The sequence below is a fragment of the Heterocephalus glaber genome, unplaced genomic scaffold, assembly GCF_053883595.1.
Source record: "Heterocephalus glaber isolate CG9 unplaced genomic scaffold, H.glaber_assembly_v1.0 deba00001673, whole genome shotgun sequence".
Classification (NCBI taxonomy): Eukaryota; Metazoa; Chordata; class Mammalia; order Rodentia; family Bathyergidae; genus Heterocephalus; species Heterocephalus glaber.
The window spans coordinates 12,681,440-12,706,663 of NW_028258410.1; the positions used below are offsets into that span (position 1 = coordinate 12,681,440).

General features: G+C 48.8%; 1 protein-coding gene across 3 annotated transcripts; it reads left to right on the forward strand.

Moving 5' to 3' along the window:
- Ctcfl (CCCTC-binding factor like) lies at window positions 1–24,884 on the forward strand. Of its 3 annotated transcripts, none has more exons than XM_013070763.3 (10): window positions 168–638; window positions 1,173–1,398; window positions 7,000–7,170; window positions 8,017–8,150; window positions 10,526–10,646; window positions 11,221–11,370; window positions 12,772–12,932; window positions 15,823–16,005; window positions 20,012–20,132; window positions 23,549–24,884. In XM_013070763.3, exons 1-10 carry the CDS (start codon window positions 183–185, stop codon window positions 23,677–23,679), a joined length of 1,854 nt encoding a protein of 617 aa, XP_012926217.2. In that variant the 5' UTR covers window positions 168–182; the 3' UTR covers window positions 23,680–24,884. The 3 variants fall into 3 exon arrangements, with proteins under 3 accessions (XP_021110814.1, XP_012926217.2, XP_087053637.1); XM_087197511.1 differs by having other exon boundaries at window positions 23,552–24,884; XM_021255155.2 differs by lacking the exons at window positions 20,012–20,132; window positions 23,549–24,884 and adding an exon at window positions 14,748–14,884 and having other exon boundaries at window positions 1–638; window positions 15,823–15,957.
- Window positions 24,885–25,224: the final 340 nt, after the last annotated feature.

Consider the following 25,224-nt stretch of genomic DNA (forward strand, 5'->3'; position numbering starts at 1 on the left):
GCGGCCTGCTGCAGCCTCAGTCTGCATAGCCGAGGCCTGGGCTGTACAGTCTGTGCCTCCAGGGCCCAGAGCCTTTCGAGGCCAGTCCCTTGTCCTAGCATGGGCGGCCATAGAAGCCCGGCAGCCCCTTCCCCGCATCGCCCTGCAAGACCGTTTGCTTCTCTCCATTAGGCCACATCACCATGGCAGCCCCCGAGCTCTCCGTCCTCTCTAATGTGCAGTTCACCGGAATCAAAGAGCTAAAGGCAACACAAGAGAAGGAGCTGGAGGAAGCAGACAGGGTCCCGAAAGCGCACGACCTGCAGACTGCTGGCGCGCCTGAGGCCACGGGCAGCCAGGGGCCGCTGCAGGGCCTGCTGCTGGAAGGGGAGCTGGAGCTGGAACTGGTGGCAACCCCGGTCGAGGGTGACAATCACATCCTGACCCTGCAGACCGTGCACTTGGCTTCGGGAGAGCTGGGGCTGCTGAACACGGGCTGGCTGGACACAGAGCATGTGCAGGAGGTGCAGGTGGAGGTGCAGGAGGCCGGGGCTGCGCTGCCGTCGCTACTGTGGCTGAGTGGGGACTCCCAGCAGAGCGTGCAGCAGTGCATGGCCATCGGTGTCCAGGAGGAGCTGTCCCCGCTGCAGGAGCTGGAGGTGATGAAATTTCATCTGCTGGAGGAGAGGTTGGCCGTGGTCAAGGAAGACCCTGAGCCAGCGGCAAGCCTATGGGAAAGCTCAGAATTGACTAAAGTACAGCTGGTTGGAGCCCACTGCCCCTTACAAACACACACACACACACACACACACACACACACACACACACACACGAAATAAAATTCTTTTTTTAAACTCTACCTTTGTGCAGTATAATATATGAATAAGCAGTTTTACAGTTTAAAATTAAACACTGTAAAAAGAAAACTCCCCAGAAAAATCCTAAGGGACCTTGTATTTTTTGAGAGTTGTAAAAGCTATGCTAACTTGAATTCCCTAAAGTGCATCGTATTTATTTTAAGTTAAATTTCACCACCAAAACCCTAAATAATTATGGTTTAAGCATTTTGATTGCAATGCATGGTCTTTTAAGTTTTGCTTTTATTTATGCACTCTAAAGTTCAAAGCAAAAAGTTTAATCACATTGTAATTAATACTGTTGTGTCTGCTTGAATGTTCATTTTTGTTTTTCAGCTCGAGAAAGGTCAGGAGGAGGACCAGCTGGTGGCTGAAGGAGGAGGGGCTCAAAGAGCAGAAGGGCAGTTCTTTCTTGTGGAAGCGAGGCCTGGAGATGAAGGAAGAGACGAAATTATTTTGACCATTGCCACTTTAAGCGTGGAAGAACAGAAAGAAAAGTCTGCACTAGGTCAAGCAAATATTGAAAAACCCAGCTTTATAAAAAGTCAAAGGAAAACAAAGGGTAGGCCAGTCCACCTTGCCTAAGAAGCTGCATAGAACAGGCTCTTGTTTTTCTTTGTGGGAGAGCAGTATTAATTGAAGTTTTATGTAGTTGACTTTTAGTTGCTTTCAAAACCTCAGGAAATGGGAGAAAATTTGAACTACTGTTCTGTGTTGTGAATCAGGTCCAAAAGGGTTTTGCTTTCTGCACACAAATAGTTTAAAAAGCTCAGTCAAAATGTACCATGAGGTGTTGTGCACATATAAAAAGAGCAGGCCAAGTCTTGGGCTTCACGGTCTGGTTTGTCTTCTCAGGGGAGCATTTGAAGAGTGTAAGTAACTTGAGGATGAGAGATGAGCCCACCTCATAGAGGCACAAGCAAGGACTTCAGAGCCTGGACAGAGGATCCTAGGATCTTTTTTGCAAGAGGGTTGGAGGCCAGGAAGGAGGACTAGGAAGCCCTAAGAGTGGAGGTTATGGGTGCAGCAACAGGAAATGATTTGTGCTGTGGTTTGGGGAGTGTGTGTCATATGTGGGTCTGGACAGCTTTGCGTTGGGAGAGGCCTGTGAGTGGGTGCTCAGAGGTGAGTGGGACCTGCTTTGAGGGGAGTATTCTGAAGAGCTATTAAGGCTTTATGAAAACAGATTTCATTCCAGGAGCCTACAGGATGAATTTGATCCTCAAAAATTATTTGTTTGGCTTCTTTAAAAAAAATTTCTCACTTCAGTGATTACACCCCCAATATCTCAATTTCAGGCTTGATGTTTAAAAATCCTATTTGGCAACACTCACATTACTCCCTTCCTCGTGGCAGTGGGTGCCTGGGTTGGGAGGTGACACCATTTTGAAAGGGAAAGTACTGTCTTGCCCCATTCTTTCACATATGTTCAGAGACATTCGTCTAGGTTTCTTGGCTTGAATAGGAGGCTGAACTTGTGGCCTCCTGGTTTATAGATTCCGCACACCATGGTGCCTTTGTTGTCCCTTTTCCTCTTACTATACGAGCATCAGTTATTTCAAGTTATGACTCATTTTTTAATTTTTTCAATTCTCTATCTCCATCCTAATTTTTATTATTTCTTTCCTTCTACTAGTTTGGATTTAGATTTATTTCTCTTTTCTAGTTCATCAAAGTGTAAAGTTAGGTTATTAATCTTAAATATTACTTTTTTAATGTACATATTTACAACTGAAAATGTCCCTCTGAGTACTGCTATAGGTCATTGCATAACTTTTGATGGTCTATGTTTTCATTTCCATTCATCTCCGATTATTTCATAGTTTTCTTGTGATTTCTTCTTTGACCCATTGGTCATTTGAGAGTATATTATTTAACTTCCACATATTTTTCCAAATTTCCTTTGGTATTGGTTTCTAATTTCATCCCATTATGGTCAGAAAACATACTTTATGTGATTTCTGCCTTTTAACAATACTTGTTTTGTGGTCTAACGTGTTCTGTCTTAGAGAATCTTCCATATGAACCTGTGAAGAATGTTATGTTGTTAGGGGCATGTTCAATAGATAATCTGTTATGTCTGTGTAGCTTATGGTGGTGGGTGTTGAAGTGTTCCGTCTCCATTCTGATCTTCTATCTAGGTGTCTGAAATGTTTAAAGTGGAGTATTGAAGTCTCCAAGTATTATTGACTTATCTCTTCCAATCTTCAATTATGTCAGTTTTTGCTTTAGGTCTTTTGGAGCTGTGTTGTTAAGTGCATGTATGTTTATAATTGTTTTAGCTATGATAGATGGACCTTTTTATCATTATATAATACTTTTTTTGTCTTTTGTAACAGTTTTTGTCTTGAAGTCTGTATTGTCTGATAGTAGTACAGTGTGCCTTAGTTCACGAACTTAATTCTTTACACAATTCTGGTCCCAAACTGAATTAGATAAGAACTGGAGAAATTCAATTCAGTTCTCATCCAATTTGTTTTGCAACCAGAACCATGGAAAGAATTAAGTTCATGAACCAAGGTACCACTATATAGCCACTGAAGCCTTTCTTTGGTGACTCTTTTTCCATAGAATTTATTTTTACACCTGTTTACTTTCATCCCATTTGTGTTTGAATCTAAAATAGGTCTCATAGGGCCGGGGATTTAGTTCGGTGGTTTTGCCGCCTGCTGCACAAGCATAAGGGCCTGAGTTCGATCCCCGGTACCAAAAAAAAAAAAAAAAAAAGAAAAAAAGTAAAATAGGTCTTGTAGAAGGCAAATAGGTGGATCGTGTTTCGTCTTTTCTGAAAAATCTCTGCCTTTTAATTGGAGAATTTAGGGGCCAGCGATTTAGCTCAGTGGTGCTGCGCCTGCCTGACAAGCACAAGGTCCTGAATTTGATCCCCAGTACTGGAAAAATAAAAAAGCTTTGCTTAATTGGAGAGTTTAATCCACTTCTAATAAGGAAGGACTTACTTCCCTGTTTTTCTGTTTATTTTTTAAGTGTCATGTCTTTTTTAATTCCTTAGTTCTTTCATTACCACTTTACTTCATGTTAAGTAACTTTTCTCTGGTGTGTTATTTATTTAAATATATGTTTTTGAGTTATATGTTTGGTTGCCTTTGGAGTTGCATCTAATGTCTCAATTTATAACATTCTAGTTCAGATTGATGCCAATGTACTTTCAATAGAATATTTAAAATTTTTGGTTCCTATATAATTTCACTCCCTACCCCCTTTCTGTTGTTACTGCCAGAGTAATTTTTATACATTCTGTACCCATGAGCATAAATTTATAAGTAGTACTTTATGCTGTTGTCTTTTAAATTAAATAGGAAGAATGAGTTACAAGTAAATGTATGAATGCTTTCTATTTACCCATATAGTTACCTTTATCGTTCTTTATTTTTCCTGTGGATTTGAGCCACTAACTAGTGTCCTTTCATTTTAGCCTGTATGAGTCTCTTTAGTATTTTTCACAGCACAAGTCTGCCAATGAGAGACTTGTTCAGTTTTTATTTGTCTTCGAATGTCTTAATTTTTTCCTCATTTTCAAAGGACAGTTTTGCCTAATTCAGAGTTCTTACTTAACATATTTTTTTTCCTTTCAGCATTTTGAATGTGGCATTCCACAGCCCTCTGGCCTCTGGTTTTCTGGGATGAGTCAGCCATCAGTCTCCTGTGTGTATGATGATGGATCTCTTCTTTCTGCTGCTCTCAAGATTCTCTCTCTGACACTTTGTGGTTTGATTATGATGTGTTTTGACGCAGATCTCTTTAAGTTTACCCTACTTATAATTCATCAAGCTTTTTGGGGTACAGATGGTTTTTTAATCATCTTAAGCATGTTTTGGGCAGTTACTTCTCCAGATACACTTCTCTACCACACTTCCCTTCTGGGGCTCTCATTGCACATGTGTCATATATGTCATACATTGGTGATGCTGAGCAGGTGTCTTAGGCTGTGCTTATTTTCCTTGATTATTTTTTCTTTCCAGTCTTCAAACTAAACAATCTTCATTGAATTATATTCAAATTTACTTTATTCTTTCTGCAAGATCTCCATTGATCCCTTTTAGTGAATTTTAATTTCAGTTACTAGACTTTTCAAGTCCAGAATTTCCATTTTTAAATGTTGAAGCATCATTTTGATGTTTTTTTAGTTTACTTTGGCCTTTGAATGTATTTAAAATCTTTGGTATATACATCCAGTGTCTGGACTCTCAGGTACAATTTCTTTGAACTTTTTTCCAGGTATGGGTCACTGTATTTTCTTGTTTCTGGGCATGGCTTGTTTTGTTGTTTGTTTGTTTATTTGTTTGTTACTGAAAACTGGACACTTGGAACCTTGTACTGGAGTGACTCTTGGTGAATCAGATTCTTCTTCCTCTCCCATTTGGTTGTTGCTGCTTGCTGTGTTTGTTGTTTGGTTGGTAAATTTTCTGAACTAACTTTGTAAAGTCTACATTCTTTACTTAGTGTGGCCACTGAAATCCCTGCTAGTGATTGGACAAAAATATCTTTCAACACCTGAAATCAAAAAAGTCTCTTCTGCTCTGGCTGAGGAGCTCTGTGTGTTTGTTGGGCCTGGGCTCCCAGTGCTCATCCAGGCAGTTGGCAGCTCTGCCTTAGCCTTCATTTCCTGATTCCTGGGAGCCTCAAAGTCAGCCAGAGGTGAGCACATGAAGACATCTCCTGTGGTTGCTAAGCCCTGGGCTTGTGCATGGCCTTCTATATTCCCAGGAGTGTGTTGGAGCCCTTTGGAACATGCACACTACTCCTCAGCCTTTCCCTCAAAGCTTTTTGTTGTCTGTTCCCCTTGTTAGCCATTACTTACAAATGATTTCCAAAAATATCCCCTTTCACCCCAGATAGTCTTTTTTGTACTGGGTGAATGCCAGGCTAAGCAAGATAGATGAAGGTGAAGCCTTTGTATTGTCCTTGCAGTGAGCCACCTCTCAGGTTACCAAACATAATTGATTTTTGTGAATGAGTTCCATTCCACTCTCTCTGGTGTTGGTATTGTGCATTTGAGCTGTTATTTTCAAGGATACCACTGAGCTAGGTAATGCGGAATGGAGCCAGAATATATTAAAACGCCATAAAGCTCCCTGTGTACTGGGAATCAGCCAGATTTTTTTAAGTGTTCCTCTGGTTCCTCCAAGCTTTTGATTAGTTTTCAGTGTTCCCCAAAACTTGATTCTGACAGTTTTTGCCAGTTTTTTCATTGTTTTTATGGAAGGATGGCTTTTTGGAATTCTTTACTATTTTGATAAACAGCACAGCTATAGTCTGCATTTAATAATTCTGACATCCGAAGTTTGTGGTTCTGAGTCCTTTTTTTTTTTTGCTGGTTCTTCCTTTAACATCTTGCTTATTCACTCTGAGCTCTTTTTTTTTTCGTGGTATCTATGGGGATTCTTTGAAGTGTGGGGTGAAACTGAGTTGTCCGAGGGATGGAGAATATTAATTTCTGCCAATCAGTGATGGTCAAAACTGCCTTGACTAGACCCCCTGTAGATTTTGTTAGGAAAGGTGAATGGATGCCACATTCCTTCTTTGCAGCCATTGTCACAAGGGAGATGTTTTCACCTCTGCGCCTGCTGGCCTGGCACTGTCCAATAGAATTTCTGGTGGTGAAGAAATGTTCAGTGTTCACAATGTCGAGAACAGTAACTACCAGCCATATATGGCTTTGGAGCAGTTGCAATGTAGCTTCCAACAAAGAAACTATATTCTTAATTTTTAAAAATTGTAATCATTTCAAACCCAAATTTAGATAGTCACATAGCGCTATCAACTACTTTTTTCCTCAAGTGATGGAAATCAAACTGAGGGTTTTGTGCTTGCTAGGCAATGTCCTGGCACTGAGACCACCCTGGCCCTGGCTCTGGGTTTGGATAGCACCATTCCAGATGGTGGTTTTCCTCAAAGTCCCTGCCTGAGTGGAGAAGGCATTCTTCCCCTCAGAAAGAGCCAAAGTAGGCTCGCCTCTCACCTCTTCCCCCTGCTTCACCGTGTCCTGAATCGGGTAATCTGCTTGTGAACACAGTGGAGCATTCTGCTCCTGAGGCACCACATTGGGCCCTAAAAGGATGCCAGTTCCTCTACTGTCCTGAAATAGAACTTGAACTGCAAAAGGATGATTTCTGCTCATAAAGATTGTCTCTTCTTCCTGTAGGAAAGAAACAAACCTTCCAGTGCAACCTCTGCTTGTTCACGTCTTCTAGAATCTCAAGCTTTAATCGCCATATGAAAATTCACACCAGCGAGAAGCCCCACACGTGCCACCTTTGCCTGAAGACTTTCCGCACCAGCACGCTCCTCCGGAACCACATCAACACCCACACAGGTGAGGCGGCCATGCGCCTCCTTCTGCATTAAAACCCAGTTGTACTTCCCGCCTGAAGTTTCGCTTTCTGTGACTTCAGTTACCTGTGCACACCCGTGGTCTGAGCAGATCCCATGGGAAACTGCGGAAATGAACAACTCTTAAAGATTTAAATAATTTCTGTCACGGTACATTGTTAGAATTGTTCTGTTTTATTTCTAGCTGTTGTTCATCTCTTAATGGTTGTCAGTCTCAACAATCATAATTGTCAGTTGTTGTTAGTTGTTTTGTGTTAGTCTCTAATTCATAAATTAAACTTGATCACAGGTACATATGTGTAGGGACATATGTGCGTACACAGGTGCAGTGGGCACCGTGGGTCCAGGCATCCAGAGAGCACCTTGGATGTATCCTCCAGCAGGAAGAGGTGCTTCCTGACTGGCATGGATTGTTTTATACTTTATTTTATTTTAGGTGCCAGGGATCGAACTCTGGTCCTTGTGCTTGCCAGGCAGGTGGTGGAACCACTGAGCTAAATCCCTGGCCCTGTTTTATACTTTCAATTTTTCCTTTTTTTCTGAAATTTCAGTGAAAAGCATTGAATATTGCAAAAAATCTGTCTTACATATGTTCGTGGTACTTACAGTTTACTGAGCTGCTTCATTTTAAAGCATTTTGAGACCGAGTATAAATTATGTTATAAAATCCTTGGAAATGGTTAAATCTTGTCTTAAAAGTATAAATCAGGCTGGGGATGTAGCTCGGTGGTAAAGAACGGACCTAGCACTGGTGAGGCCCTCGGTTCTACCTCCAGCACCACACACATGCAAAAAGAAAATCCAAAGTATAAACCATGTGATTTTACAGGAACGAGACCATATAAGTGTGTGGACTGCGACATGGCATTTGTCACCAGTGGAGAGCTTGTCCGGCACAGGCGCTACAAGCACACTCACGAGAAGCCATTCAAATGCTCCATGTGCAAGTATGAGAGTGTGGAAGTAAGTCAGCCGCGCCCTGCAAGTCCTGACAGCCACGTAAGACCTTCCTGTCAGGGTTACACTGCTGGGAGAACCCATCGTAACATAGGTTCTGCTTCCAGATTTCAAAGAGAAAATTATATTTCTTTTTTCCTTTGATTACTGATTAGTGAAAATAATGTTTAAAGGTGAACAGATTACAGATAAAATTACTTGTGGTCAAGAAGTAATTCTAGGATATGATGAGAAGGGCTGTGTCTTAGTTACTTTTTCTTGTTGCTGAGACAAAATACCTGACATCCAAAGTTAAGGGAGGAAAGGTTTATTTGGCTCACAGTCTGTAGAGATTTCAGTCCATACCCAGCTGGCTCCAAGGCAGGTGGCATGGCAGCATGGCATTGCAGAGGAGAAACAGTCCATGGTGGGCAGAAGGCAGCAAAGCAAGCAAGGGACAAGACGTCTCTTTCTGTCCCTTACATTGTATCCAGGCTCTCGGGATTGGGGCGGTGCCAAACCAATCAGTGGACCGATTTAGTAATCACCCACCCTTAATCCTAGCATTGCACCAGGAATTAGTCGCACACTCTAGAACCAGCCACCTTTGAAAAAGCCCCACCTATGACCACCTGAGGCTTTGGGGGACATCTAGACACAAACCGTAGCAGTCTGTCTAGTATTTTGTGTCAAACTCAGTGCCACAAAATTGAAATGGATTTGCTGTAACATAGGACACAGATCAGATAGGAATTTTTGCCAAAATTTTTGAGCCTGTGTCAGTGGCCCGTGGTCAGACACAAAGCATCCTGATAGCCATTTCCGGCCTTTTTTGTTTTTAATCAGTGCTGGGGATCTAACCCAGGGATTTGCTAGACTGTCACCCTGCCACTGCACCACAGCCCCATGCCTACCCTTAGCTGTAGAGAGACCACACTTTCCAAACTTCAGTTATGTGCCTTGGTCATCTCCGCTTGGTTGTCTGCTTTGTGCCTGCGGACACGTTTAGCAGCGCCCTGGACGAATCAAAGGCAGCATGTGACGTTTACTTTCCAAAGCTGGCACAGTTTGAGGGGTTCTGCCGGGTCCTGGGTGTGAGCCCAGTCGGGAAGAGAGAACTGCTGCCCTCCAGCAGAACTAAACTAAAGGGCACCGTGACTAAGGGTAAAATACAGTAGTGCCGCAACCCATTTCATAAAGTAGGGAATTTCACAGACCGGGTCACAGTGTGAGTCCAGGAAGTTTTTTTTCTGTGATTGTTGTTTTTAAAAGTCTACCTCTCCTCTAAGTGAATGGTTGTTTGGGTAGCACAGAGACACAAAGTGGCGGCTTTAGAGAACAAAGCCGCCCCTGGACCTAAGGCGGGAGCAGACCTCTGGGTGGTGGCAGACAGTTCTGAGGATCTGCTTCCAGGCCGGGGCCTATTGAGGCTCAGAGCCCGGTGCAGCCCAGGTGGGACTGCTGGGCCCCAGGTCCCCTGCCACTGCTGTCTCCCCCACCAGCCCAGCTTCCAAATCTTGTCCACTGGTCTGCGTTAAGACGACAGCGTACTGAGCACCTTCTATGTCATTTTTAAAATGCTTATTGCTCTACTTTCTAAAATATTTGAAGACTTTTCTCTAGACCTTAGAAGCTTTTCTTCTGAGAATCTGGCCCTTGGTTCCATTCTGAGGCTTCTGGCCTTGAATATTCTTCAGGTAGGTCGGCGCCTGCTGTGGGTGCTGGGAGCAGATAGGGGTGGCCTTCCCTAGATCACAGCAGAGCGCCCACCCGGGGCGTCTGCACACCCCAGCTCCCAGGTGTTGATGCCCTGTTTCCTGCTAGAGGCAGATAAGGGCTGCAGTGAGCAAACAGGCTGGGCGCCCAAGGCAGTCAAACTCGCTGCTTTGTGTTGTTTGCTATCTAATTGCCCAGGGTATGTAATTGGCCAAATTAGAGTGATTTTTTTCTACTTAAAACTTACTTCTTGTACAGAAACCCCTGACTCGCGGTGTCAACTCCCACAGCAAGGACAGCTTGTGCCACTCACATGTCCTTGTGGCACCGAGTCCTCAGGGCTTGTGGCGGTGAAGTGCATTTTTCCTGGTTCGATATTTTTGCTTTATGGGAAAACAGTTCTGGCCTTTGTGTTCTCGCATGGTGTATGTGGCCTTGGACATAAATATAAAAGCATGTGGCCTTGGACAGCGAGGTTTCAGTCTTCCCTCCATAAAGCGAAGTTGAATGTCAGGGTTGCTTCCTCTCCAGAGGGCCCTGCGCATATCCAATGAAAAGCAGATCCACACCGCAGAATACAAAAAGTAACGGTTCTCGAGCTCTAGTGTTAGAATCTGGTTCACTTAAGTCTTTTGTAAAGCTGCTGTGAGGTTCCCGCAAGAGTAACTGTGCCCCATCTGACCCAGGCCAGCAAGCTGAAGCGCCACGTCCTCTCACACACGGGTGAGCGTCCCTTCCAGTGCCTGCTCTGCAACTACGCCAGCACGGACACCCACAAGCTCAAGCGCCACATGCTCACCCACTCAGGTGAGTGCCTCCTACCACCATGGCCAGCGAGGACACCTGTGCTTTGGAAGGCATCCCAGCTGATGAAATTTCTTCAGTGGCAGAAGGAACACAGTGTCGTTTCTCACGTGCCTTTTGAACCAGGGCTCTGGCTCTGCACCTTGTCAGCACTCAGGAAGGCATAAATACCGTGCGGTGTCCACAGTGACAGGCAGGCCGCCGTGAAGAACTGGCTGTGCAGGGTTCTCGGGTATTGAAAACCCCACTTCTTAACTCCTCCTTCCATGCACACAGCAGTGTGCTGATTGCATAACAGGTGTGCTGTAGCTGTGTAGGGAGTGTGTGCTTGTGCACTTGACCCCCCCGGGGCCCCAAGGGGAAGGGCTGTGCACACCCAGCACCAAGGAGCGCCGGGGATTGTGTGCACCCAGCTCTGCGGGGCATTGCTGTCTGGCTGGGCTGGGGTGCCTGCCACGTGCCAGTTGGGGGCATAAACCTCCAACAAAGAGGTGGCCCGGGGCGAAGCTCCCAGCTGTGGGTGTGGAGCTTGAGGGGGAGCCGTGCTCCAGAGCACCATTTTGTCCTTTGTGCACAGGCGAGAAGCCATATGAGTGCCACATCTGCCATGCCCGGTTTACCCAGAGCGGGACCATGAAGATGCACATGCTCCAGAAGCACAGTGAGAATGTGCCCAAGTACCAGTGTCCTCAGTGTGCCACTGTCATCGCAAGGAAGAGCGACCTGCGTGAGTGTCTGGCTCCACCATCTCTGTGGGCTTCCGCAGTGGCACTCTGGGCACAGCGGCAAACCTGCAGAGCCCGCCGGTTGCTGCCAGGCCGGCCACTCTCAGGTCTCAGCGCCAGGAAGGAGTTTTCTTGCAGTGGTCCTGTGGCGCCATCTGGTGGCCATGCTGCATAGGTGCAGCCTCCCAGCCGGGCCTGTCCCTATGCGTGTGAGACCTCGTGGACATTTGAGTTCAGAAGTACTTTCAGGATGTTATCTTAGTCCATAGTGGGCCCGTTCTCACAGATGAGGATGCTGGGGCTCAGAAGCAGAGCGACCTGCCTGAGAGGACCGAGGTGCTAGGAGCCGCTGGGTTTTGTGCCCCACTTTGTGGATGCCCGCCCTGGGCACTGGCATCTCAGTGAGCCCTTCCCATTCCCTGCTGGGGGCTGAGGGTCCAACCCGGAGCCAGGACGCAGTTCCCCTGAAGATGGACTTGGGGACAGCACAGGACAGGGAGGGTTCCCGTGAGGAGAGGAGAGGAGGAGCCAGGGAGCCTCACGGATTTGTTTCTGGGTTCCTGGGTCTCCCTCTTTGGTGGTCTTTTCCCTTTCTTGAAGTGTATCACATCGTGATACTCAAAATACACTAGCGGAAACGAGGATTCTCCAGTCAGCCCTGAGAAATTCCAGAGAGGAGACAAATCATTTTGAAATATTTTTGAAATAGTCGCCCGCAGGGACTTGGTAGACACAAGGATTGCAAGTCAGTTGCCGAGAGAGGCTGTGAGGGTTCTGACTCTGCAGAGTGACAGTTTGCTGTGCTGAGGGGTGACGAGCCTCCCGAGCCCCTGCAGTGGCTGTTAGGGCGCCTGGTCGTCTTCCTCACTCTGGGCAAGACTATGATCTGGGGCATCTGAGTGGGGACCACAAGGTGTCACGCAGTGGTCACCAGCTCCTGCTCAGCGCTGCCAGATGTTAGGGTGTGAGCAGGAAGTGCCCGGCTCCCAGAGGAGCATCAGGGCAGTTCCTGACTCAGATGCAGCATTTACATCTCTGTTCTGGGAGCCCCCATCAGCCTAGACTCCACCTGCCCCACGGTCGGCTTCTCGAAGTGCAGGGTTAAGTGACTGGCCCAGCATAGCCTCAACCCCACACATAGAGGGTCTGAAACGAGGTTCCGTGGTTCCCCGTGGGGGACCCTGGGCAAGGTCCGAGGCGTTTGTGCTGCCACCCCGGCAGGGAGTGCTGCTGGTGCCCTGTGGGTGGGGCTGGGGTGCTGCTGAACGTCCTTCAGCACTCAGGGCTCCCCACCCCACCCGGAGGACTCCCTGTGTGAACATGGCAGAGGCTGAGAAGCCAGGATTGAGGCCTGCCTGGCAGCCAGCTGGCCTTCTCGCCCGTGACACTCCGTTCCATTTCAGGTGTGCACCTTCGGAACCTGCACACGTACCAAAGCACAGAGATACAGTGCCGGTACTGCCCTGCCACCTTCCACGAGCGCTATGCCCTCATACAGCACCAGAAGACGCACAAGAATGAGAAGAGGTTCAAGTGCGAACACTGCAACTACTCCTGCAAGCAGGTGCATGCCCTGGCTGCTTCCAGAGGTGGAGAGGTGGGGTCTCGGGAGGAAGGGAGGGCAGCGGGATGCCCCGGTGAGGTCGTGCTTTGCTGGAACAGTGTGTGCAGAGCACCCGGGACCCAAGCATTCAAGGCAGCAGGTGGCGGAGTATGTAGAGACCCTGAGAGCTTCAGGACCCATGCGGGTTTCTCACCAGCCAAACCATCGCCACGATAACACACACCCACAAGCAGTGATGCCCACCCAGTGTGACTACTGGCCACGGCAGTCTTCATCTTCCTGCACCGAAAGCAAAAACAAGGGCCCTTTCCTCTAAGAATGCTCTTGGTAAATGCTGAAACTTGGCATTCTTAAGTCTTGGCCCTAAGTACTTTGTTTTGAATACCCTGTGTCTTAGTTACTTTCTCCTTGCTGGGACAAAATGCCAAGCACCCACAAGTTAGAGGAGGAAAGGTCTGTTTTAGCTCACGGCTTGTAGAGGTTTCAGTACATCGCGCACTGGCTCTAAGGCAGGGGTGGCAGAGGAGAAGCAGTGTGTGCGGCCGGAAGCAGAGCTGAGCTTGGGGCAGGAAGGGTCTCTACTCTTCCAGGCCACTCCCACAGTGACCCCCTCCCCCCCAGGCTTCCCCTCCCAGCATGGCATGGACTCAGCCAATATCACACGGTGCTGACCCAGTCACCTCCCAAATGCCCCACTTCTGAGCACAGGAGGCTTTAGGGGGACAAACCATGACACCCTGCGTGCACCTGGGGGCCCTCCAAAGCCCGCGGGCCTTCAGGAGGAAAAGTCCCTCCCCACCCTGCCATCCTCAGCACAGAGAGCGGCACAGGCCCACCCTGCCCACGCAGCTCTGCGGCATCTGGGAGGTGTTTTCTTGCCCACGAGTGACACAGCCCTGTCCTTCAAGGGAAACGTGTGACCAGTGATAGGCTCTCATTTCTCGAGGGGCAATCGGACTTTTGGAAAAATTATATTCACCACTCTGAGCTTTACAGCTTTCGGCTTCTTAATGACTTTTCTGATGAGCTTGGGGTTTTTAATTGGTGTAATGAAGTGTGTCAGCGTTTCCAGAATCTCCATAGCCCACTACAGGTATTTTCCAAATGGCCAGTCTGTGGTGTTACAGAGCTGTGCCTCGGTAAAAATCCATCCAAAGTACCAGGCAGACAAATAGATTTTCACATAACAGAGAACAGAAAATTGAATGGCCTAGTTTCAGATTCCACAGGGCAACCAATTTTTTTTTTTTTTTTGGTACTGGGGATCGAACTCAGGACTTTGCATTTGCCAGGCAGGTGCGGTGCCACTGAGGTACATCCCCGGCAGTGCAACCATTTTTTAAGACATGACCACCTGTTGAGTTTCAGTGTAATATAAAGAACGATGGCCATAATCATCTGGGAAAAACTATTAAAATCTGCTGCTTTTTTTAACTGCATGTCTGTAAGTCCAGATTTTCCTCCTATACTTCAGTGTCCTCCACCAGAAAGAGGGTAGAAGCAGAGATAGGATTCCTTCTGGATTCTTGTAATAGGGTTGTCAGATTTAGTAAAGAAAACCCAGCACAGTTAAATCTGAGTTTCAGACAAATAGTGAGTAGTTTTGCATGTATGTATGTCCCAGATGTTGCAGCCTGCGTTTTAACTGCAGAGAGACACATTCGATTTCTTGCTTGCATCTTTCAGAAAGATGCTAACATGTCGTCGCTTTATTTTTAAATGTATTGATACATTTTTTACTTTAAGATATTTTTAGATTTCTCAGTTTAAAAGTCTAACACATTAAATACAAATACCTGTCGCCCACATAATCAGATGCACTCTGGAGTTGCCCTGCAGCGCTGGATGCTCTCGTGGCCCCTTCATCCCTGGTCCCCAAAGGCGGGGACTGGAGCTTATTGTGTATCACAGTGGGGCTCACGTAGCAAACGCTCTGACTGAAGATGATCCAGGTGGGTTTGGAGCATCAGAATGAGGTCCCAGGCCAGGACCCGGCTGAGGCCACGAACTGGGTTTTTGGAGGGCAGAGAGCAGCCGGCAAGTGGCCCAGGTTGTGGTCCCAGTGGGGAGCAGGGAGGGGACAAGGAGGGAACTGGAAATGTGTGTGTGAGAGGGAAGAGCGAGCCCCAGGAATTGGAGGGAAGGGCTGCAGGAAGGGCCACCAATTAAGTTGTTAGCGGTAATGCAGAAGACCATGCGTTTCATTAGCCCAGTCACAGCATTTTATTTAGCATTTTATTTATTTTATTGTATTTTTTCCAGTACCGGGGCTCAAACTCAGGACCTTGTGCTTGCCAGGCAGGCGTGATGCCACTGAGCCACAGCCCGGCAGTTATGGCATTTTAAATAAAAATCTTGCATCTCTTGTTGCCCTGGCTTCCCAAGTTATTTAAATCCTGCTTTTCAAAACGTTGGTTGTTTCTTTGCTAAGAAAAATTATCTTCACCGTTATTTCACCAACTCCAAAATAAGGCCCCGCGTACTCTGTGAGAAAGCACAAGGGGGAATACTGGGATTCCTGACGTACCTGTCCACTGAGCTTCAGTTCTAACCCTTAGATTTTTAAGCTGGCAGGTTCTGTCAGCCCTTTGCAAGCTCGGCGAATTGCAAGTGATTGCTGTCACCCTCCCCCCACCTAGAGGTTGTCCCCCAAGTGTCCAGAGAGCCAGCGTCCAGTTAATTGCGAGAGCTTCGCAGCCTGACTGCAGCACCGGGCACGTCTGTCCCCACACGTGGGAGAGATTTCCAGTGCTCTGGAGGAGCGTGTTTGCTTAGTTTTGCTTAGTAGCGCACTCACCTTGGGTGAGGAAAAAGGACCTTAGGGGAAATAATGGCTCATGCTAAAAACCACCCCTAACCAGACCAGCCGTGTCCTCCCCTTCCCCGGCAGGAGCGGCACCTGGCTGTCCACGTCCGCACCCACACCACAGAGAAGCCCTTCACCTGCTCGGCCTGCCACAGGCACTTTCGACAGAAGCCGCTTCTGGACGCACATGTCAAGAAATATCACGCTTTGGATTTCAGCCCGCCAGTCCACGAGTGCCCCACGTGTGGCCAGGGCTTCTCCCGCTTGGTAAGCAGCTGACGCCACTCGGCGAACACAAACCCGCCTGGAAGAGCAGCAAACGGGGCACCTGGGAGAGTTGGCGGAGAAAACCCCGCTGGGACTTAAGCTCGCTCCTGTGGGTCTTAGGGAGCCTGTTAGTTTGCGAGTTAGCAAACCCAGACATTCTTAGCAATGTGAGGTCTTCCTGCCCCTGAGAGAGACGTCTCCCCCGTGCCACATCTTGCCCATAGTTTTGGGGAGCTCACAGACTCCTTTAAGGACTTTGGCTCCTTAGTGCAGTGTTTTCGGCTTGGTCCTGTGAACTAGATTTAGGCTTCTTTATAGAGAGAATGTGATTTTCAAATATTTCTTAGATGTTGTGAGAACAGTGTATACCAGAAAATACATTGCTTCAGGTTTATTTTTTAGGCACTGTGTTCGTGCTCTGCTTCTGAGGGAGCTGCTGTCCTCGTTGCTGAGTCACTCGAAACTTAGAGGAGAGGTTTCTTTTGTCTCACACTTTTAGGAGTTTCAGTGGGTGATTAGCAGGCTCCGGGGTAGACCTGGGATGGGGAAGGGCCTGGGCAGAGAACAGCTGCTCATCCTGTGGCAACCAGGAAGCAGAGGGAAAAGGAAGGAATGGGGAGGGAGATGCACGCTCAGGCCACAACCCCACGGCCTCCTCTTCTGACCAGGCCCACCTCATTCCAGGCGCTGTGGATTCAGCAGTGGATTTGCCCACTCCTGCGTATCGGGCCCCAGGATCCCATCACTTTCCAAAAGCTCAGCCTTGGGACATCTGAGCCCTTGGGAAGGGGTCATTCTAAATCTAAACCGAAATGATAAATTACCTCAGAATTTAGCAGCTTAAAACCATAGGCATTTGTCCTCTCCCGATTTCCATGGGTCTGGGTCAGGAACGACTTAGCTGGGTGCTTCTTGCATGGGCGTCACGAGGCTTCAGGCCAGGGGGCAGCAGAGCTGGTTCCCCATGACTGTGGGCGTGAGGCCTCTGTCCCTGCCTCGGCCCTCTGCACAGGGCCCTGACGTCCCCACAGCTAAGAGCAAGTGGCAGGAGGAGGTGTTGCGCCCCCTGCCGTCTGGTCCTAAAAGTGGCACAACATTAATTAGATTAGAAAGAATCCCAAGGCCAGCACCTGCTCACTGGGGAATGAAGTCCTTTTTGAAAGCAGGAGTGTCAGTGAGTTGGTAAACATTGTAAAACCACTCAGACGCTAGAGCTCTGGAATATTAACCCTCTTCATGAGATTTCATATCAAAGTGGCAACAGCGGTCCAGAGCTACCACAGCAAGCTGGCCTCACCTAAGAGTAGAACTCTTGCGTAGAAACTGCCCTTCTGAGCAAGATGCAGGAAAGCAGAGATTGAGTCCGTGTTGCACTGTCCCTCAGAACAGTCTTGAAACTTTTTCTTCCATTCAAGAAAGCAGGATATAGGAGAAAATATAGTTCCTAACCTGCTAGGCGTCAGTTATGCTGAGTTTGTGTCCCCCAAAATTGAAGAATGAATTCTGAGGAACAGTGGAAGTTAAGAGTGAGGAAGATTTATTGAGAGAGAGCTCCTGAGAGACAGGAAGGAACCTGAAGGTGACCTGCCACCGAGGTCATTTCTCTAAGATTATTTCCTAGAGCAAAATCACAAGGTGACTATAAGACGGGTCAAACCGTAATCGACCAATAAGATGACAAGGATAGCCACTTAGCTAATATTGATCCACTAGGGAAGCGGGTTACATAGTAAGGGTGCATGGAAAGAACCAAGGCATTTGGGGGAAGGGATGGGTCCGGATACTCTGGTCCCCCACCTGGGTGACTGATGTCTGTCTGGGTGGTACCAGTTACAGCAGAATCTCAAATCTCCACTCATCCCTTAGGGAAATGTGCAAGTCTGGCCACTGTGACTTTAATCTTGAGGCTTGGCCTCCTTCAGAGGTGCCTCCCGCCATAGTTGTGATGGGTTCTCATCCTCTGTACCGAGCCCCTCCAGGGCCCAGCCCTGTTTGACTGCCTGTTAATTTCTGTCTAACTTAGTGTCCTAGGCACATCTGGGCCCATATCTAGAAAGACAATTACCCAATTAAAAATGGACAAAACCCAATTAAAAATATCTATCCAGATGTTTCTTTCAAGAAGCCAGAGAAATCAGTAAGTCCAGGAGGAGATAACCGCATTCCTTGGTGACTGGGAAAATACATACCCAAACCATGGAAGAGCAAGCAGTCATGGGAGGGTGGAGGCAGGGAGCTGAGGCCCTTGTGTGCTGCAGGTAGGATTAACCTAGTGAAGTCGTCATCAAAAGAGTTAACCTTGGAGTCACCATGGGACCCAGCAGTGCCGACCTAGATACACACCCCAAAGAACTGAACACCCACAAACACAGGAAATTGCATACAGGAATGTTCATAGCAGCACTAGTCATGTGGACAGCTAGGTTACACACAGCCTCTTCTTGCAGTGGAATATTACCCAGCTGTGAAAAGGGCCACAGAAAGCATATGTCACATGATCCACTTAGTGACAGGACAGGCAAATTCATGGTGACACAAAGTAGATTAGTGGCTGCCAAGATGGGGTATGGCTACTAGTGGGTATGGAATTCTTTGAGGAGAGAAAAATGTTCTAAAACCCGTTGCAATACTGCCTCCCCAATTCTGTAAACATACTAAAAACCATACCTCTTACATGGATGAATTGCATAGTATGTGAGTTATATCTCCACAAAGCTGTTAGGAGATGAAGCATAGCTATCCACTGGAATCCAACCTGATTGTTAACAAGTACGTTATTCAGGTTTCTGTCCATTAACATGCACCAGTCCCAGCCTGGTTTTGCACTGGAGCGGCACAAAGCCAGACCCTGTCCTGCCCAGTGGGAACCCGGTCGGGGATTGGGGTGGAGCCCATCCTCTCTGGAATAGGGTTTCTTTTGGCACGGGGACCTGTCACATTTGTATACCCTGAGTCCAGCCGGAATATGGGTGCTGAAGGCTGAAGTGCGTGTGCACACGTGTGCGTGTGCATTGATACAGAGCTGGTGTCAGCATTTCTCAGCCCCGAGCTCCCTGGTGCCACCGGTGGGTCGTGTGCTGGTTTGTGTGCTTCTAGAGAGGAGGAGGAACCACTGCTTTCCTCGCTCTCCAGGAGTCCTTGGCTCTCCAGAGCACGAGGCTGACACACAGGTGTGATGTGGGTCGGGGGCTGGCAAACCCTTCCCATGAAGGGCCCGAGAGTCAGCCTTCTCAGCAGCTTCCATATGCCACCGTCCACCAGAGCCCCTGAAGATGGACGGACTGGCCGGCTGGGCCCCAAGGAGACAGGAAGGCCGGTGGCTCTCTGCCACAGTTTGCCAACTCCGTAGCCCAGTGGGAGTTTAGGTGACCAGTGACCACCTCTCCCGCTCCCATCAGCCCCACTCTTTGCCCATAAACCCGGACGGTTGTGCAAAGCACGGGGCCAGGTCAGAGTGCAGTTAAGTGGGGTGCTGGGTATAATCAGCATATTCAGACACACACAGCTGGGTTTTCACTTGTGCATGTGAACTTTACAAATAGTGAAAATTTCCTAGCTGATCTTAAATTACCGTAAGTGTTCATTAATAAGAAGGTGTCACTGACAGGCGTGACTAGGAGATCTTCGATGTCCTAGATCTGAATGTTGTGTGGAGTTTCAAAAGTGCCCGCCTGTGTCTTCCGTAGTCAGTGCGCTCCAGAGAGGGGCTCCATCCGAGCTGCACAGCGTCTCTCAGCCGTGATATCGACTCCAGTGCCAAGCTTCCGGTTTAGCCTCAGTTTTCACGTTAGAGAATAGGAGCGCTCTAGAAAACTGAATTTGGTGTTCTCATTGACTTCTATTCTTCAAAATAAAACCAGCTCGCTCTTGGCTAGACCTAAATATAATGGGAAGGGTCGCCTTGAAAATGTCGTCTTTGCGCGAGATCCTGGCCGGTGCGGGTCGCCCACCGTTTTCCTGACACCTGTCTGTGACCGTGTGTGTCCCGTGTCGTCTCCCCCCACAGAGCAGCATGCACAGACACTCGGAGAAGTGTCAGTCGGCCCAGGAGACCTCGGCTACTTCAGGAAAAGGAAGGCGGATGGAGAGGAAACAGGAAGCCCCCGGAGACGCAGGGGAGGGTGACGGTACTGCATTTTAAACGGATTTGTTTGACAGGGATTTTCTTGCGGTCAGTTTTCCTGGGCCCGGAGGTTAGTGGGAGGGGACAGGGCCAGAAACCCTGCGTGTCCCGCAGTCAGCGGGAGGCCCCTGTGCGCCACACTGGGAAGGCTTTGGTGGGGCAGCTACTTGCTGCCTCGGGCTACATCAGCCGGGTTTGCTGCCCAGAGAACACAGAGGTCCTTAGCGCCCTCTTGGGCCCCAGTGGGGACAAAGGGGAGTCAGTGGGAAGCCAAGGGTGCAGCCCCATCCTGGATCCTGGAGCCATGCTAGTGTGGCCAGGACAGGCGCTGTGCTGCTCCTCCAGGCTCCCCAGTGCGCTGGGCGGTTGCCTGCAGCAGCTGCAGCAAACAAACGCGGTGAGTGCCTGGCTGAGGGCAGCAGAGGCTGTGCCTCCCCGAGCTCCCCACAGGGCTAATGGGTCCACTCTCTTCCGGGGCTGCTATGTGGCCTTGTCGCTCTGACCCCTGCCTCCTCCTCACGTGGCTGCTCCCTCCTCTCTGTGTCTCCCCCTTGATGACACTAATCTTTGGGTGGAGGCTCAGTCTGGGAAATCCCCGATGGCCTTATCCCCAAATCTGGCCCCTCATTCTGTCTGTGAAGACCCTTTTTCCACGTCAGGGCATGTCACAGGGCCATACCCTGTAGGGACTCCATCCTGCCCACTGCAGGCACCAGTCTTTGTTCTCTGGCCTGGTGAGCCCGAGATCGGTCAGGGTTGGCCGAGGGCCGCGTCCCATGTACCTGGGAGGGGCTCTGCCCAGCCACCCAGGGCCTGCCCCGTGCGGATGTCTCACTTCTCCAGTCTCTTCCTGGGGGAAATGCCTGGGAACTAGACCAGCTTACAGCAGAAGCGCCCCCGCGAGGCTCCCCGTGTCTGTCTTCATTCCACCCTCCACCCTTGACCTGCAGTTATTCCCACAGTAGTGTCGTCCCTTCCTTCCCTCGGATTTCAAGCTTAGGTGGAGGGTGGGTGCCCTGAACATTTGAACTGCAAATGACGGGCACCTGCTCCGCATCAGCATGGCCCTCACTGCCGGGATACACTGGACAGTGCCCCGCCGCTTACCTGAGACAGGAATTGAGGCAGGTGTGCCTCAGCACCCCACCACCGTGTGCATAGAAGCTTCCTCCCTCCCACTGCCAGCACGCAGAGCCCCTGCCCTTGCTGGAGTCTCACCCTCCTGGCAGGGGAGCTGGGGAGAGACGGAGGGGTCCCTGTCAGGGCCCGTCCCACTTCTGGTCTCTAGAGCGCCCTCTTCTCTTGGTCCCGAGGGTTCCTCTGCATCCTCCTCTGTGCTGACTGCAGCCCTGTGCTGTGGCGGTCATGCCACATTAAAAGGACACAGCTGAGTGGCGGGGGACACAGCACCCCATCCTGCAGGCTCAGTGCAGCCCTCACCATTGGTCTCCAGCAAGCATCCCTCCCGACTTCCGCTTCCTGCCTCTCCTCTAGCGGTGCTGGGGCCTCCAACCTCTTCCGCAGCAGGGGGCCCTCCGCTTGCTGCTCTGTGGGGTCCACCAGTGTCCTGCTGTCCTCACCCTGGTCCTGGGCTCCTCATCAGGGGCTCAGTGCTGCCCACTGTGGCCCAAAGCAGACAAAGCCGAGTCCAGCCTAGCTCGGACTCGCCTTTACAACCACAGGGCCCTTGAATGCCTCTTCTCCTCCTCTCAGACTCCTGGCTTGTCCCTTGACCTAAACTTTCCCAAGGAAAATAAACGCTCTGCTTGCTGTCTGTTCCTCCTGGTTCCGGTGCTGGTCTTGACTCACCCCGAGCCCCTGACTTGGGCCCTCCTCTCAGCCACTCCTCCTCTGCCTTCTGCCTTCTGTCCCTGCGCTCCCCTGGCCTCGCCTCCGCCTCCGCTCCTGTCCCTCAGTCAGCCAGTGTCCTAGGAGCCAGGAAGAAGCCTTTCAAGTGCCACACCCACTCCTCCCACCTTGCCACCACCAACAGCCTCTTCCTTGGCCACCCTGAGTTCCGAAGACCAGGACCCGAGAGGCCCACAGGACCTGCCCGCCCCGCCCACCGCCTGTGCATCAGTCCTCAGTCCTGTCCTCCTACCTGCGGTGCGCGCCTGCCCACATAGCCCAGTGCCTAAAGGACACTTCCACTGCTCTCCGCTCTCCGCGCCTAAATGTGGTGTTGTGTTTTGTAATTATCTGGTAAAACCTTAAGAGCAGCCTTCCCTGGTAGGCTGAATGGTTTGGGACAGCTTCTGACAGTTGGGGACGTTGTGGAGCTGAGGACAGGAAAACATCCCTCCCCCAGCCCGCTCCCATGTCCCTCAAGCGGCTTCCTTGTTGGAGTTGGGCTGAGCTCCTGGCGGGGTCCTGGAGACTGGACTGAGATTGGAGAGCGAAGTTTTAAAGTGGTCTCCGTGAATTTTTCCTGCCCTCTGACCCAGTTGACCTGGGAACGTCACCGGCCAGGTTGTGCCCAGCGCCCAGCATGCTGCTGGCTCGGAAACTCACATTCCAGAGGGCGGGGATGAGAAGGCACCTGCCTGGGTGAACTGCGAACACCTCCTGTTCACACGGCCTCCATGGTGTCCCAGGCAGCGTGCGAATTCAGCAAGGAGCCTGGCCAGTGTTGGCAGAAAAGCACACTTTGTTCTTCTGCACGTCAAGGCGTCAGTGACCTCAGCGACCCAGAGCTTTGTCTCCCTCTCCCCTGGGCATCTTCGCCTCGCTAGTCCTTACACGGAGCTCTACCAGTCACTGCCCTGCCAGCGGCCTCTGTCCTTCTGAATGGAAGTGTTTGTGTTCATTCATAAGAACTGGGTTTTCCCCCTCCCACGAGCGTAGAAAAGCACAGGCAGAAATTCTTCCAGCCGCGCTGAGCTCACCTGAGTGACCGCATTCTCAAGTGTGCGGTTCCACAGTGTTCTCGGGAAATGATTTGGAGAAATGAGTGGCAAGTCGGATGCGGGTGGGCACAGCATCTGTTTTAAACTCTGTACATTGTACTGACTGCTTGGCGAGCTGCTGGCAGTGAGCAAGTGGGAGCCAGGTCAGCATGTGCCTAGCGGGACGCTCGACCCAGAGTGAGTGCTGGTCTGTGTTGCTGACGGAAGGCACAAGTGTCAGGCAGCAACTGGCTCTTTTCATCGCAGCACCGTGTCTCTGTAGGTACCGAAGTAAGACAGGGTGAGCAGCTCGGCCGCCAGGTGGGCCCAGCACACTTGGATCCCACTCATGCAGTGCTTTGTGGCTGGGAGCCATTGCCACACGCAGGTGGCCCAGTCTGGGGACAGGTTTGGTTGTCGCGCCTGAAGAGGGGGTGCTCTTGTCCTGCAGTGCCCGACAGGGACTCCCTGATCCAATTTCTTTCTCTTTTTTCACTTTTTTCTAAATTGGCTCCTGTTGTGTCTTTTTCCCAAGAAGCCACCCTGAAGGAGGGACAGCTCCCGGGCGAAGCGGCTCCCATTGACCATGGAGAAGCCACAGCCGGAAGTGGGATCCCAGAAGGAGACTTGAGCTGCGAGATGATCTTCAACATGATGGTTAAGTGACAGGGATTCGTTTCAATAGCCTTTAATTCTTCAAACAAGTTACAAAATATTTTAGCTTCTTTGTAACAGGTTCATGACAGTACCAGTCATGGTTTTCCCAAAGTGTGCAGTAGTGTATAGGAAGGATCGTTTGCCCATTGGAGGCTAGCTAGTTCCGAAAAAGATTGCAGATGTTGTAGAAAAGACTTCACACCTCACACCTATGAATTCATTCACTTCATACTGACAAAGGCGGCCCCAGTGAATGGTGATCATTTTGGGTAGTAATTATTTCTAGAGCAGATCAAACCGGCTGTGCTTCAGCAGACAGCCAGGGCTGGAAAACTTTTACTTTCAATTATACACACCTGAGACATTTCTAATACTTTGGTTTTTGTACATTAAAAGACTAATTTTATTCCTTTTTCATACAAATGAATTTTCCATTAAATTTAAAGCTACCATAAAGCTTTTAATTAGTTCTAAATTCAAATGATTTTAATGTTATTTTTAAAACAGTAAAAGTGAAAAACTAGACTACGAAGTCATGAGTTATGTTTTTACTGTCATGTAGGAGGAAGGTTCAACTTTGATGTTGTATTCTCTTTTAATTGTGTTTTTGGCAGTTAAGAAATTGCCCCTGGTTATATTCCATTATTTTTTATTACTATTTCAGTCTGTAACCCACTACCTTTTTTGTATTTTTAAGATAGTTGGCAAAGGGAGGAGAAACATAAAGATCTGATATTAAAAATGAGTCCCTGGGAGGAATAGGGACTCGGACCCCCAGCGGTACAGGACGTTCAGTTGGATCCGACTCCCTGCAGGCAGCACGGGCAGAGCCTGCTTGTCACCTGAAATCAACCAGGGCCAGTCTGCACAGAGCCAGGGGCCCCTCTCTGTTTACAACACTTTTGCTGTAAACCTTCTGACACCCCTGTATTTCAAAATTACCCTAAATTCAAATTCTTCACATGTTGGTCTCTTGTTAAAAATATCCCAAGTTCAGAAACACTGTATAATGTGAACATGTGGAAATAATTTCCCAGCCAAAAGGGCATTGTGTATTCTCTCTGTGCTCCAGATTAATTCACTTCATAGCATAAGACTTAAATCCTGCGGTCTGGTGTATGATATTGTTGTGACTGTCTGAATTTTCGCGATAGTTCCTTTTGTTGTTTAAAAATGTTTTGCATGACTCAATAAAATGAAATGGCTTAAAATTGCTGCCTTTGTTCTGTGTGAATGATGGTCTTTAAAAATGTGTTCTTTGTCTAGTGAGGAGAAACTGAACCTAGAACAGCTCCAGTACAAAGCAATATGATAGTTCTTTAAAATTTAAAATAGAATTCCCATGGGATCCAACATTTCTGGGCTTATACCTAAAGAATGGAAGTCACAGCTTCAAAAAGATACTTGCACACCCCTGTTCTTGGCAGCATTATTCACAGCAGCCAAAAGGTGGAAGCAGCTCAGATTCCATCTGTGGGTGAGTAAACAAGCTGTGGTTTGTACTCACAGTGGAATATTATGCAGCCTTAAAAAAGAGTGGAAATCACGCTCCAG

Excerpts from the sequence above, each read along its gene's own strand:
- Ctcfl (XM_013070763.3), top strand. The coding sequence starts at position 183 with ATGGCAGCCCCCGAGCTCTCCGTCCTCTCTAATGTGCAGTTCACCGGA. Across the intron at positions 10,647-11,220 it reads CCACATGCTCACCCACTCAG|GCGAGAAGCCATATGAGTGC; the intron begins GTGAGTGCCTCC and ends CTTTGTGCACAG. Across the intron at positions 16,006-20,011 it reads GCCAGGGCTTCTCCCGCTTG|AGCAGCATGCACAGACACTC; the intron begins GTAAGCAGCTGA and ends CTCCCCCCACAG.